Source organism: Pagrus major, chromosome 2 (assembly GCF_040436345.1).
Source record: "Pagrus major chromosome 2, Pma_NU_1.0".
NCBI classification, from domain to species: domain Eukaryota; kingdom Metazoa; phylum Chordata; class Actinopteri; order Spariformes; family Sparidae; genus Pagrus; species Pagrus major.
The window spans coordinates 34,636,411-34,649,845 of record NC_133216.1 but is presented as its reverse complement, the minus strand read 5'-3'; the positions used below and the strand labels follow the sequence as shown (position 1 = coordinate 34,649,845).

The window sequence follows — 13,435 nt, the reverse complement described above, 5'->3', positions numbered from 1 at the left end:
GGAAGTGTTGCATATCTCCACATTGGTTTGTCCAAATGACGTCAAACTCAGGATCCTACTTCCTCATGAGGTCCTAAGGCTCTGTGCTAAATTTTGGTTGATGACCACTAGGTGGCGCTCTTTAAATTGAACTATTTTATATCTCGACATCGGTTGGTCAGATTAACACAAAACTTGGTACACTCATTGCCACTGCCCTCCTGAGGACAGCTGACAAAGGGGTGACCGATCTGACGCTAGGTGGCGCTTTGGTGGCAGTTTCTTTTTATATTTGGCACTGTGCCCACACCATAACACTTATGGATATCAAATTGACAGGGGTGGTATAGACCGGCCCCTGTAACTCACACACCAAAAATGACCAGCAGGTGGCGCTATCATCAACACAAACTGTTTTTGCCTAATAACTCCCATATACTTTGTCGCACATTCAAAAACCTTATATCCACGCGTTCAGTGAATCTTGCTGAATCTCCTGATATAGGCCACGCCCATTTGCGCCTAGCGTTTTTTTCCGCTAGCTCGCGAAATGTCGCAAACCTACTTTTTCGAACTCCTCCCAGGCAATTTCACCGATTTTCACCAAACTTTGCACACAGCATCAGTGGACCCTTCTGACAAAAAGTTCTTAAAAGAATTTTGATACGCCAAAGAATACTCAAGTTATTAAATAAGAACTTCCTGTGGACTCGAGTCAAAAGAGGAAGTGTTGCATATCTCCACATTGGTGTGTCCAAATGACATGAAACTCTGTATACTACTTCCCCATGAGCCCCTAAGACTCTGTGCAAAATCTTGGCCCATGACCACTAGGTGGCGCTATTTAAATTGAAGTATTTTATATCTCGACATCGGTTGGTCAGATTAACACGAAACTTGGTACACTGATTGCCAATGGCCTCCTGAGGACAGCTGACGAAGGTGTTACCGATCTGACACTAGGTGGCGCTCTGGTGGCAGTTTCATTTTATAATTGGCACTGTGCCCACACCATAACACTTATGGATATGAAACTGATTGGGCCGGTATAGACTGGCATCTGTAACTCACACACCAAATATCACCAGCAGGTGGCGCTATTATCAACACAAAACCACTTTTTGGCTATCAGTTAAGACATGCGCGCACAATAACGGGGCAATGGGTCCGGGTAAGGAGCACGCCCCGACAGCAGCACGGCCCGACCCGCGTGGCCTGCGAGGGCCCGTTCATCGCTGCTTGCAGCTTTAATTATTAGGGCCCGAGCAGTGAAACTGCGAGGACCCTATTGTAATTGTAATGATTATTATTTGTCTGCCAAAATGATTGCATTTTTCACTGCCTGAACGTGTATGAAAACGCGATTTTATTTGGCAAACACATTTGGCCTGGCGAAAAATTTTATAATCTGTTGTCATGGTGAATTTTCACCACTAGGTGGCGCTATAATCAAGGAAAGTGCGTTTTGGCTAATAACTCCCACATACTTTGTCACACATTCAAAAACCTTATATCCACGCGTTCAGTGAATCCTGCTGAATCTCCTGATATAGGCCACGCCCATTTCCGCCTACCGTTTTTTTTCGCTAGCTCGCAAAATGGCGCAAACCTACTTTTTCGAACTCCTCCCGGGCAATTTCACCGATTTGCACGAAACTTTGCACACAGCATCTGTGGACGCTCCTGACAAAAAGTTATTGAAAGAATATTGATATGCCAAAGATTACTCAAGTTATTAAATAACAACTTCCTGTAAAATCGGGTCAAAACAGGAAGTGTTGCATATCTCCACACTGGTTTGTCCAAATGACGTCACACTGAGGATACTACTTCCCCATGAGCCTCTAAGGCTCTGGGCAAAATCTTGGCCCATGACCGCTAGGTGGCGCTATTTAAATTGAAGTATTTTATATCTCAACATCGGTTGGTCGGATTAACACAAAACTTGGTACACTCATTGCCAATGCCCTCCTGAGGATAGCTGACAAAGGGGTTACCGATCTGACACTAGGTGGCGCTCTGGTGGCAGTTTCTTTTTAGATTTGGCACTGTGCCCACACCATAACACTTATGGATATGAAATTCATAGGGGTGGTATAGACTGGCATCTGTAACTCACACACCAAAAATGACCAGCAGGTGGCGCTATTATCAAGAAAAAAAGTTTTTTGCTAATTACTCCCACATAATATGGTGCACATTGTTAAACATTATATCTACGTGTTCCCTGAATACAGCCGAACAGTGTGATGTAGGCCACGCCCACGTTCGCACTGAATTTCCATTTGCAAATTCGCCAAATGTCGCAAACCTACTTTTTTGAACTCCTCTCAGGCAATTTTTCCAATTTGCACCAAACTTTGCACGCAGCATCTGTGGACCCTCCTGACAAAAAGTTATTAAAAGAAATGTGCTAGTCCACAGAACGCCCAAAATATAAAACAACAATTTCCTGTGCATTGTGGTCAAACAGACATTCTTGTGTATCTTGATGAAATACAGTCCGATCAACACAAAACTTTTGGCAATTGTGTTCCATGGCACGATGAGCATTTCTACAAAATTTCGTGCAAATCGACCAATAGGTGGCGCTTTTATTGCTAAATGACGAAATGACAGCTTCACTGCCTTCACTTTCATTTCCTCAATGGAAGTTGTTGCAAGTACAAGCCCCGACAGCAGCATGTCACGACAGCAGCATGTAACGACGGCAGCATGCCGCGACGGCAGCACACCCCGACCCGCGTGGACTGCGAGGGCCCGTTCATCGCTGCTTGCAGCTTTAATTATTATTATTATTTTTATTTTTAGTTTTTTTTCTTTGTCCAAAATGATCGCATTTTTCACTGCCTGAACATACCCCAAAACTCACCAAACTTGGAATATAGATCAGACCTGCCGAAAAATTTGATAATCTGTTGTCGTTGTCAATTTCCACCACTTGGTGGCGCTACAATCAAGGAAAGTGCGTTTTGGCTAATAACTCCCATATACTTTGTCGCACATTCAAAAACCTTATATCCACGCGTTCAGTGAATTGTGCTGAATCTCCTGATATAGGCCAGGCCCATTTTTGCCTATCGTTTTTTTTCGCTAGCTCGCGAAATGTCGCAAACCTACTTTTTCGAACTCCTCCCAGGCAATTTCACCAATTTGCTCCAAACTTTGCACACAGCATCTGTGGACCCTCCTGACAAAAAGTTATTAAAAGAATTTTGATATTCCAAAGAATACTCAAGTTATTAAATAACAACTTCCTGCAGATTTCGTTCCAAACAGGAAGTGTTGCATATCTCCACATTGGTTTGTCCAAATGACGTCAAACTCAGGATCCTACTTCCTCATGAGGTCCTAAGGCTCTATGCTAAATTTTGGTTGATGACCACTAGGTGGCGCTCTTTAAATTGAAGTATTTTATATCTCGACATCGGTTGGTCGGATTAACACAAAACTTGGTACACTCATTGCCAATGCCCTCCTGAGGATAGCTGACAAAGGTGTTACCGATCTGACACTAGGTGGCGCTTTGGTGGCAGTTTCTTTTTATATTTGGCACTGTGCCCACACCATAACACTTATGGATATGAAATTGACAGGGGTGGTATAGACCGGCCCCTGTAACTCACACACCAAAAACGACCAGCAGGTGGCGCTATCATCAACACAAACCGTTTTTGCCTAATAACTCCCACATACTTTGTCACACATTCAAAAACCTTATATCCACGCGTTCAGTGAATCTTGCTGAATCTCCTGATATAGGCCACGCCCATTTGCGCCTAGCGTTTTTTTTTGCTAGCTCGCGAAATGTCGCAAATCTACTTTTTCGAACTCCTCCCAGGCAATTTCACCGATTTTCACCAAACTTTGCACACAGCATCAGTGGACCCTTCTGACAAAAAGTTATTAAAAGAATTTTGATACGCCAAAGAACACTCAAGTTATTAAATAAGAACTTCCTGTGGACTCGAGTCAAAACAGGAAGTGTTGCATATCTCCACATTGGTGTGTCCAAATGACATGAAACTCTGGATACTACTTCCCCATGAGCCCCTAACGCTCTGTGCAAAATCTTGGCCCATGACCACTAGGTGGCGCTATTTAAATTGAAGTATTTTATATCTCGACATTGGTTGGTCAGATTAACACGAAACTTGGTACACTGATTGCCAATGGCCTCCTGAGGACAGCTGACGAAGGTGTTACCGATCTGACACTAGGTGGCGCTCTGGTGGCAGTTTCATTTTATAATTGGCACTGTGCCCACACCATAACACTTATGGATATGAAACTGATTGGGCCGGTATAGACTGGCATCTGTAACTCACACACCAAATATCACCAGCAGGTGGCGCTATTATCAACACAAAACCACTTTTTGGCTTTCAGTTAAGACATGCGCGCACAATAACGGGGCAATGGGTCCGGGTAAGGAGCACGCCCCGACAGCAGCACGGCCCGACCCGCGTGGCCTGCGAGGGCCCGTTCATCGCTGCTTGCAGCTTTAATTTTTTTTTTTTTTTTTCTTTGTCCCAAATGATCGCATTTTTCACTGCCTGAACATACCCCAAAACTCACCAAACTTGGAATATATGTCACACCTGGCGAAAAATTTTATAATCTGTTGTCGTTGTGAATTTTCACCACTAGGTGGCGCTACAGTCAAGGAAAGTGCTTTTTGGCTAATAACTCCCACATACTTTGTCGCACATTCAAAAACCTTATATCCACGCGTTCAGTGAATTGTGCTGAATCTCCTGATATAGGCCACGCCCATTTTCGCCTACCGTTTTTTTTCGCTAGCTCGCGAAATGTCAAAAACCTACTTTTTCGAACTCCTCCCAGGCAATTTCACCGATTTGCACGAAACTTTGCACACAGCATCTGTGGACCCTTCTGACAAAAAGTTATTAAAAGAATTTTGATACACCAAAGAATACTCAAGTTATTAAATAACAACTTCCTGTGGAATCGGGTAACAACAGGAAGTGTTGCATATCTCCACATTGGTGCGTCCAAATGACGTGAAACTCAGGATACTACTTCCCCATGAGCCCCTAAGGCTCTGTGCAAAATCTTGGCCCATGACCACTAGGTGGCGCTATTTAAATTGAAGTATTTTATATCTCGACATCGGTTGGTCGGATTAACACGAAACTTGGTACACTGATTGCCAATGGCCTCCTGGAAAGCTGACGAAGGTGTTACCGATCTGACACTAGGTGGCGCTCTGGTGGCAGTTTCATTTTATAATTGGCACTGTGCCCACACCACAACACTTATGGATATGAAACTGATTGGGGTGGTATAGACCGGCCCCTGTAACTCACACACCAAATATCACCAGCAGGTGGCGCTATTATCAACACAAAACCACTTTTTGGCTATCAATTAAGACATGCCCGCACAATAACGGGGCAATGGGTCCGGGTAAGGAGCACGCCCCGACAGCAGCACGGCCCGACCCGCGTGGCCTGCGAGGGCCCGTTCATCGCTGCTTGCAGCTTTAATTCAAAATGTATTTGGTGGAAATTAACCCTCAAGTCACCAAGTCAGATCTGAAAATATTCTAGCAAAAAGCAAATAGTTTTCCCTCCCAGGATCTCTCTCACTCCTTTCCCGATATTTTACATCTAACTAACAAGAGTAGTAGGTGGTGTGCCATTAACTGTTTTTTTCATGTTGCTTTTCACAAGTCTATGACGTTTATTATTTCATGCAAGTTTATATTGTTTTAATGTTGATAATGTTACTGCAGATGTAGCCCAGCTAGCATTAGTTTTGTTTTTTTATGGATGCCCGTTGTGTGTGTGGGCATGTGTGTGTGCTGTATATAAATGTACTTGACAGACATGGCCTTAAGGTAGCAACATAGCTACATGAAGGACGAAATGGCCATGATGGAAGAATTCATTTGCTTAGCAACATTATGTAACTTTGATTAGCACTCAGCAGTTTGCTTGCTCAAACATAAAGCTGTAATGCTAGTGGCTTGCTGGGCAGTCAGGCCGAGGCACATATGCAATGCTCCAGACTAACTTGTGCACCTATTTTTTTCATTTGGTTGCACCAGCACATAATTACATTCTAATATAATTTCCTAACACTTTGTGTTAATGTTTACAAACATAAGCTAGTGGCAGGTGAATGAAATTAACTGGGTTAGTTAACATTATAGGCAGAACGATACATCGGTTGGCTGATATTATCAGCCAATATTGGCCTATCACACATATGTCGCTATTGGTGTATATGTTGTCCGATATGCACTTACATTAAAACTTTTTTTTTATTTATTATAATTAAAAAAAATTAATTGTCATTGTATTTTACTGCTTCATTTTAGACAGTGAAGTTGATTGTTAATCTGTAAAATATCCTGCCTCTATTACAGATCTCAGTCAAAAGTGTTGATAACCCCACATTTTAGGGATCATTGTAAAAATGGTGTTTAAATCAGCCAATATATTGATATAAGAATGTTTTACTCCCTGATATCTGTATCCAAAAATAAAATATTGGTCGAGCTCAGCTTTAAAGAACTTACATACACATATGCATACACATCTTTGCAAATATATTTTCATACACCAGTTGTTGCAGCTGATTATTTTCTCTTGATGCCCAACCCTAGTCGAAACTATGCGGCAAGCTCCCAAAACATTGGATCCTACATGTCCCATGATGCAACTTGGTAGTATCTTTCATGCAAGCCTGCCTGTCTGGTGAACACCTACATCTTTTGAACTCCAAGGGGTGTAGTTTTTAACTCTCTGTTTAAACTTGTAGCCTTCAAGACAAACTGAGATTATTTATGTCACTTGTCACCATAGCACCAACTGCCTTTCACCTGTTCTACTGGATAATACATGTCGTCACTGTACTTGAATACTTTGTATCCCAGTTATTACACATTGTGTATACATTAGCTGACCATTGTCAACAAAAGGCTGTGGTATGTTATAGTGTTTGAACAGATGTGTAGATTACTGAATACATTTTGTCCATTTTTCAAACCGTTGTTTTAGTTTCCAATTATGTCACTACAGTGTAAAAATCGATTTGCAGAGCTTTGGAAGTGACTTGAGTTATTCATCACAGTAAACATGAAATGCTTTACTCTTTATTGTTGTCCATTAACTTACATTAGTTGTAATTACTTTCAACTAATGTTGCAGTTTACAAATGCAGATATTTGAAATGTTGACACAAGATTAGAACAAAAACAATCTAACCAACAAAATCAATGACAACAACTGTAAAAGTTCATTTTTATATAGGCTATTAGTGATTCATGGGAACAGCGCCTGTCTGGAATTAACCTGCAACAATACAGTCTAAGTGTATGTGCATGGCTTTTCGTAAAATGGGCTAAAACATGCATAAATACAAATAAGTCCGTTATGGAAATATAGTGCAGTACACTTACCAGACAACCCCAAACGCTCCATAGCCGATGGGCCTGTCAGGCTCTATATCCAGCTGCTGTTGTAGGTGGCGCGTGTGTTGTTGCTGTTGATGCTGCTGCTGATGGTGGTGGTGGTGGTGAGCTTTGACAGCAGCGGCGGCTTGGATTTGGGCGGGAGCCGCAGCCGCGGCCGGACCGGGGGCTTGTCCCGGGGCAGGAGAGGGGAAGTAGGGCTGGTGCTGCCCGGTGTTAAGCATCACCGCCGCAGCAGCAGCTGTGGAGGTATGTTGCTGGACTGTGTGCACGGCGGCGGCGGAGCCCGGATGCTGCAAGTGATGCTGGCCCGTGTGGTGATGATGGTGCATGTGGGGAGGCTGAAGGTGCTGGAGCTGGTGGTGGTGGTGCGGGTGATGGGCAGCCACCGCTGAGGACCCACCGTTGTAAGCAGCCATCATTTTTGTAACATTTGTAGCCGTTGTGCCGCACAGAGCCATTCAATGATGCTGAAATGCCTCCGCTCAGAACCTGCTTCTAATAGTGATGATGAGGGCTACCAGGTTGCAACACTACGACTAATGAAACTTTTAGAAAACATATAGAAACCGATGGGGGGTTAGATGATCCAACAACAGCTACTTCGAATCTGCAGAAAGAGTAACTACTCTGGTGAGCCACCTTATCATAATGCCAACAAGGATCTGACCCACTTCCTCTAAATTATTTTTTTTGCTTGCACACCATTAGGCTACTGTAGCCTGGGGCTAATAATCATATCCTAACATGAGCATGTATAATGTAGCAAGGACCACACGAGTTTAAAAATCTGTGAAGCCCTAATAGTGTCACTACCAACACAGATAAATCAAACGTATTTAATAGAAAATAACCCGCACCCCCCTCAATAAATAAAAAAAAAAAAGTCAGTGGCCCTAGATCTCCCTCATGATAGAGGTGGCGCCCCCCTCCTCCTGATGAAGTTCAGTTTCCCCGTCTTGATAAAACAGTGTGATCTAAAGCATGTCACGGAAGCAGCGCATTCATATTTTAAAAGTGTACAAGTTTGCCAAACGCTCTGGTCCAGCACCGTTGCTCTTCCCACAACCGGGGCTCTACAAGACTTGGAAATCGCATCTATTATTCCAAACTGAATCCTCCTTCGGATGTGTGCGCAGGCCAGACGGCTACTTTGTACATAAGGGTAATCTTCGTGCTGTAATTAACGCTGCTGATCCGGTGCAGAGGAGGTGTATCCCAGCCCAGGCCACAATACAACAGCGCACGCAGGCAGGCCCAGGCCTCGGCCATCGACTCCACTCACATATTACACCAATCCACTGAGCTACGCTCCTGGTAAGAAATCCTCATCATTCTGACAGAGGTAACGAGGCTTCGAACATGACTCAAAAAACCAAAAAACAAATCCTCACAGACGGCTAAGAGGCAACTTTTTTCCCCCATCGACAGCCTTGTTTTTAGTATGTTTTACACTGTCCTCTCACTGCTCATATGCAATACATCCAGGGAGATGAAATAACAACGCAGTAAAAACGGAAAGTTAAATCCTTTTCAAGCGGAATAAATTATCCTGCTACCAGTAGATAGAGAGAAGGCAGTTGTATTCAACCTGACAGATTGGAGCTAGCTAATCGGTGTCCGTGTCGCCAAATCAAAACAGTATTCCTTTCGTTTGTTCCGCTGTCGGTGAGCCAGCCCTGCTGTCTGCTTAGAAAGAGGAAGCCACCCGGCTGAATCTCTACGCTTTGGGCCCACGACGCTCCGTTGTCACTGACATGACAAAACTATTGGTCACAAGGCAAATAAAATAAGCAGTTTATCCAACATGGTGAACAAAACCTTCCCACTCGGAGATGAGATTATGCAGGATGACCAGCCAATCCCCTACCGCACCACAATGACGTAATGGTAATCTCCTTGATTGTCACTGCGCGCAGCCAGTGGCGCGTGCTGGCTGGGGTGACAGCGGGGCTGACTGCTGCTCTAAAGGCCCAATGATATCCACACTAGAACAGTGATAACAAACTGTTCACTTCAATTTGATAAAATATCGCTTCCAATAGACGTGTGTGTGTGTGTTAGAAGAAGGAAACAGGGATAGTAAGTTTGGATTGAATAGGTCTACAGAATCATATTGCCAGGGGAATGGTAGTCTGCCTAGTGCGTGTTAATGACATAAGTGAGTTTGTATTTGTGTGGGCTACATGTTCATATCTGTGTGCAGGTGTGAACAGGGCTGGACTAGGATAATAATACAGGCCTGGACTTTAACACCAGCCCGGTATATCATTGTAAACACAACTATGTAATTTCAATGGTACCACCAAGGGGGGCCACAGCCACCCCAATGCACTTGCTGTCGCCGCAGAGTAAAGTGATTAGAATAAATCATGTGTTCTCTCAACAGATGTCTACATTATGCATATTGCACTGAGGTTTCTGCAATATAGTTTTTTATGCAATGGTCTTATTTATATTTGTAAATCTGCACTGATTTCTTTGATATTATATTTTTGTGCAATAACTCATTTATATTGTATTTATATTTCATTTAGTGCAATTGTTTCTTTAATACTGTTTTATTTCTAAAGTCAAGAAAATTTAAATAAAGCAATGTAGTGTCTTTGTGAGTGTATGAACGTAATCGGTGTCTGATGGCAACTGTTTAAAGTCTAACTCTCGCCAAAATGCAACCTAGGCTTTTTTTGTGAATGTACCCCAGTCAAACCTTTGCGTAAAAGCATAGTTATGACGAAAAAGCCACTTTTAAGATTTACCGTAGTTTTGTTTTCGAGTCATAATCATTTTCAATTGCGTGCTCGGGGCAGCTGTATGGTAGCATCAAAATCGCTATTTTTAAAACACTAAGAAGACTCAACACAACATGAAACAGAGTTTACTAAAAAGAAGGTTTTTGAAAAACTCACGTTAGCTTTAGCTTGCTGCGCTCGTCGCCGTCCTGCCAGTCGAGATGCGTCAATCCCCGATCCCTGGCGTTACGCCGCACTCGGGGATCGACGCATCTCAACTGGCAGGATGGCTACTGCTACTGCTAACGTGAGTTGTTCAAAAACCTTCTTTTTAGTACACAAACAATGTTCTCAATGCTCATGTTCATGTGTAGAGACCCTGGTGATACTACAAGCAAAGTTTCATGTTGTGTCAAGTCTTCTTAGTGTTTTAAAAATAGCGATTTTGATGCTACCATACAGCTGCCCCGAGCACGCAATTGAAACTTATTTTGACCCGAAAATGAAACTACGGTAAATCTTAAAAGTGGCTTTTTCGTTGTAATTATGCTTTTACACGGTTTGACTGGGGTACATTCACAAAAAAAGCCTAGGTTGCATTTTGGCGAGAGTTACACTTTAACATGCAAGGGGCACCAGCTAAAATCTTGCCCAGGGCACCAAATTGTTCAGTGACTGGAGGCCAGTGTGGTGTTTTTAAACTTGAGTAGGCTAGTAATTTTTTTGTTTCATTACAATAAATGTACTCCTTCAAATTAAGTGTATATTTGTCTTTTTAGGGAAAAGACAACTAGCTTATTTGAAAAACAATGAATCGCTCAACACATTATCAACAGAATCAGTAACATTAAATATAAAATAAGACACCAAAGTATATCAGGAGGCAATTCCTTAACTCTTTGCCATAGCTTTCAACTCAACTACTAAAAAAGCATAATAGAATTCCTGTAATTCAGTTATGGCTTTTGGTTTTGGTGTGTCACCCCAATAAATTAAGTGGACACATCTGGCCACCCCTATGTAAAATTTCTGGAGGCTCCACTGTGTAATTTCATTAAAAAGTATCAAATAAATGTATGATCGCCACCAGTCATTTTCACTGCGCTGAATCACATGTCATTCTTTATGTTAGCTAGCACTTAGCTGATGTTTTCTTGCTAGCCCCAGTAACATTAACCAGTGTTTGCAGCCACTGAATTAGACTCAATGAGAGAAGTTGGTAATGCACTGGTGTTCCTGAGCTGGCAGGGTGACTGAGTGTTTGTTTGCAAGGTTACTTTTGGCGTCCCCCTCAGAAATGGATCTTGAGATCATTTCATGTAGTCTAGTTGTCCCCGCCAAAGTAGAGTTTTTTTCAAGATTTGAATTAACATAATATTCACCTATATGTTTTCTAAATGTAATAGGTCCAAACTTTTGTGCAGATTTAGATTCAATGAGGAGTTTCTGCATCAGCAAAGCATTTATAAAGTCATTTAAAGTAAGTCAATTAAAGGAATAAAATGACTTTCTAAATAGACATTATAAAAGTAACAGTTCACTTAGTGCCAATCGCCAAAACGGCATGGTGTACCACTTTACATTGACCATGCTTTGCACTAGTAGAAGATTTGTGCATTCCTTCTTCCACAAAACTTCCTCTGGTATTACCTTCCTCAAAGGGTCTTCCCAAAGGGTCTTTAGACGGTGCATCTCTATTGCCTTATTTGTTATTTCCTTGCTCCTCGACCTTTGCTTGAACTGGAAGTTGTTCTAGTCCACTATTTTGTGGGCCATCCCAAAGCTCTTATTTGTGCTCTGAGAAGCGAGGAACAAGGAGTGAGGAACAAGGTTACACGAAAGCAGCCGTGAAGGTTTTCTTTTCCCTGGCCAACACCAGCATTGGGTAGCATTACTTTGAAAGTAACTAGTCACATTAGAAGATTACTGCCATTAAAAACTAACATTTCTACAGAGAAAAGTAACTCATTAGAGTACTTTTGCGTCACCAATATGAAAACCCCCTTTCTCCCTGTTCCTTTCACATGTTGTTGCTTATATTGTCCAGAGGATGCATGTCTTCTGTTAGATGTAATGACTCACCCAAATTTGAATGTTATATTCTGTGACCCATAATCTGTAACTTTGCAGGCTAATAATAACAAGAATGACAGGTGCGATATCCCCTTCAAAGCTCTTCATTAATTTTTTATGTTTGATAACAAAACATAAAATCAAGTGGCTACAACCTAAGTACATACATGTAATTTTTTGCAGTTTGACTTTAATGAAAAAGATGAAATTATCCAAAGTAGATGAAAGTTAACAGAAACTGAGGGTACGCTATCTGACAGGTAGCAACTGTGCAGCCCTTTTGCTGCTAACAATCAGACAGCAAACTTAACTGAGACAAACAGTTTTAGCAGCTGCCTATATGAAAACAAGAATACATAGGCTCATGTAGAATCCGTGTACCCAACGTTCTTTCGTTTTTTTGTTTCAAAACCAAATTAAAAAAACGGAAAAACAAGTTTGTTTTACTGTTTTTCTGTTTTAAACCCAGAACGAAAAAACAGGAAAAACAGAATAACACAAAACCACATTTTGTGCCTGTTATTCTGTTTTAAAACAAAAACAGAAAAGTTTTTGATTTGTATTGTTTTGTTATTTTGATATTCTGAAAATTCGGGGAATGCTGGGAGATTTTTGCAGAATCAGAGGCGCAGGAAGTGAGCCAGAGTGTGGTCTGAAGATAGAGCTTCTTTGCAATGGCAAGCTTTGTCTTTTTCCGGGGGAGTCGCCGGCTAAGCCTAAGGGCTGAAGACCTTTCAACAGAGAAAGTCTCCATGATTTTCCAGGTAATACCGTATGCTACATTTTTTAACATTATTTAGGCTAACCTAGCGTGGTTATAGTTAACGTTTTGGTAATGTAAGCAGCTCCATTCTAGATTGCTAGCATCTAAAGATGTTGGATAAAAAAAAAAAAACATCACTGTTTCCCATCGATTGTCTCTCTCTCTCTCTCTCTCTCCCTCTATCTCACCACAGCATAAGCTGTGTTTTCAATTTGATTTGTCATGGCCTATAACTAGGCTAATGATTATTTTCACTATGAATTAATCTGTTAGAAAGTGGTGAAAAATATTGATAACTGTTTTCCAAAACCTAAGGTGACATCCTCAAATGTCTGCCCTGAACTGATGTTCATCCTAGTGGCAGTAAGATGATATTAATTCTAGGGTGAGGTTTTCTGTATATCATCATGCTGAAATCAACTGTAAATCCACATTTTAAAGCTGATA

The 13,435-nt window shown here is 41.8% G+C and overlaps 1 protein-coding gene across 1 annotated transcript in view; it reads right to left on the bottom strand.

The window, feature by feature from the left end:
- Nucleotides 1-9,235, bottom strand: part of nlk2 (nemo-like kinase, type 2) — a 66,665-nt gene extending 57,430 nt beyond the window's left edge. Inside the window, exon 1 of the mRNA XM_073481445.1 lies at nt 7,409-9,235. Coding sequence (XP_073337546.1) covers nt 7,409-7,881 — 473 coding nt within the window. The 5' untranslated portion in view covers nt 7,882-9,235. The remainder of the gene's footprint in view (nt 1-7,408) is intronic.
- Nucleotides 9,236-13,435: the final 4,200 nt, after the last annotated feature.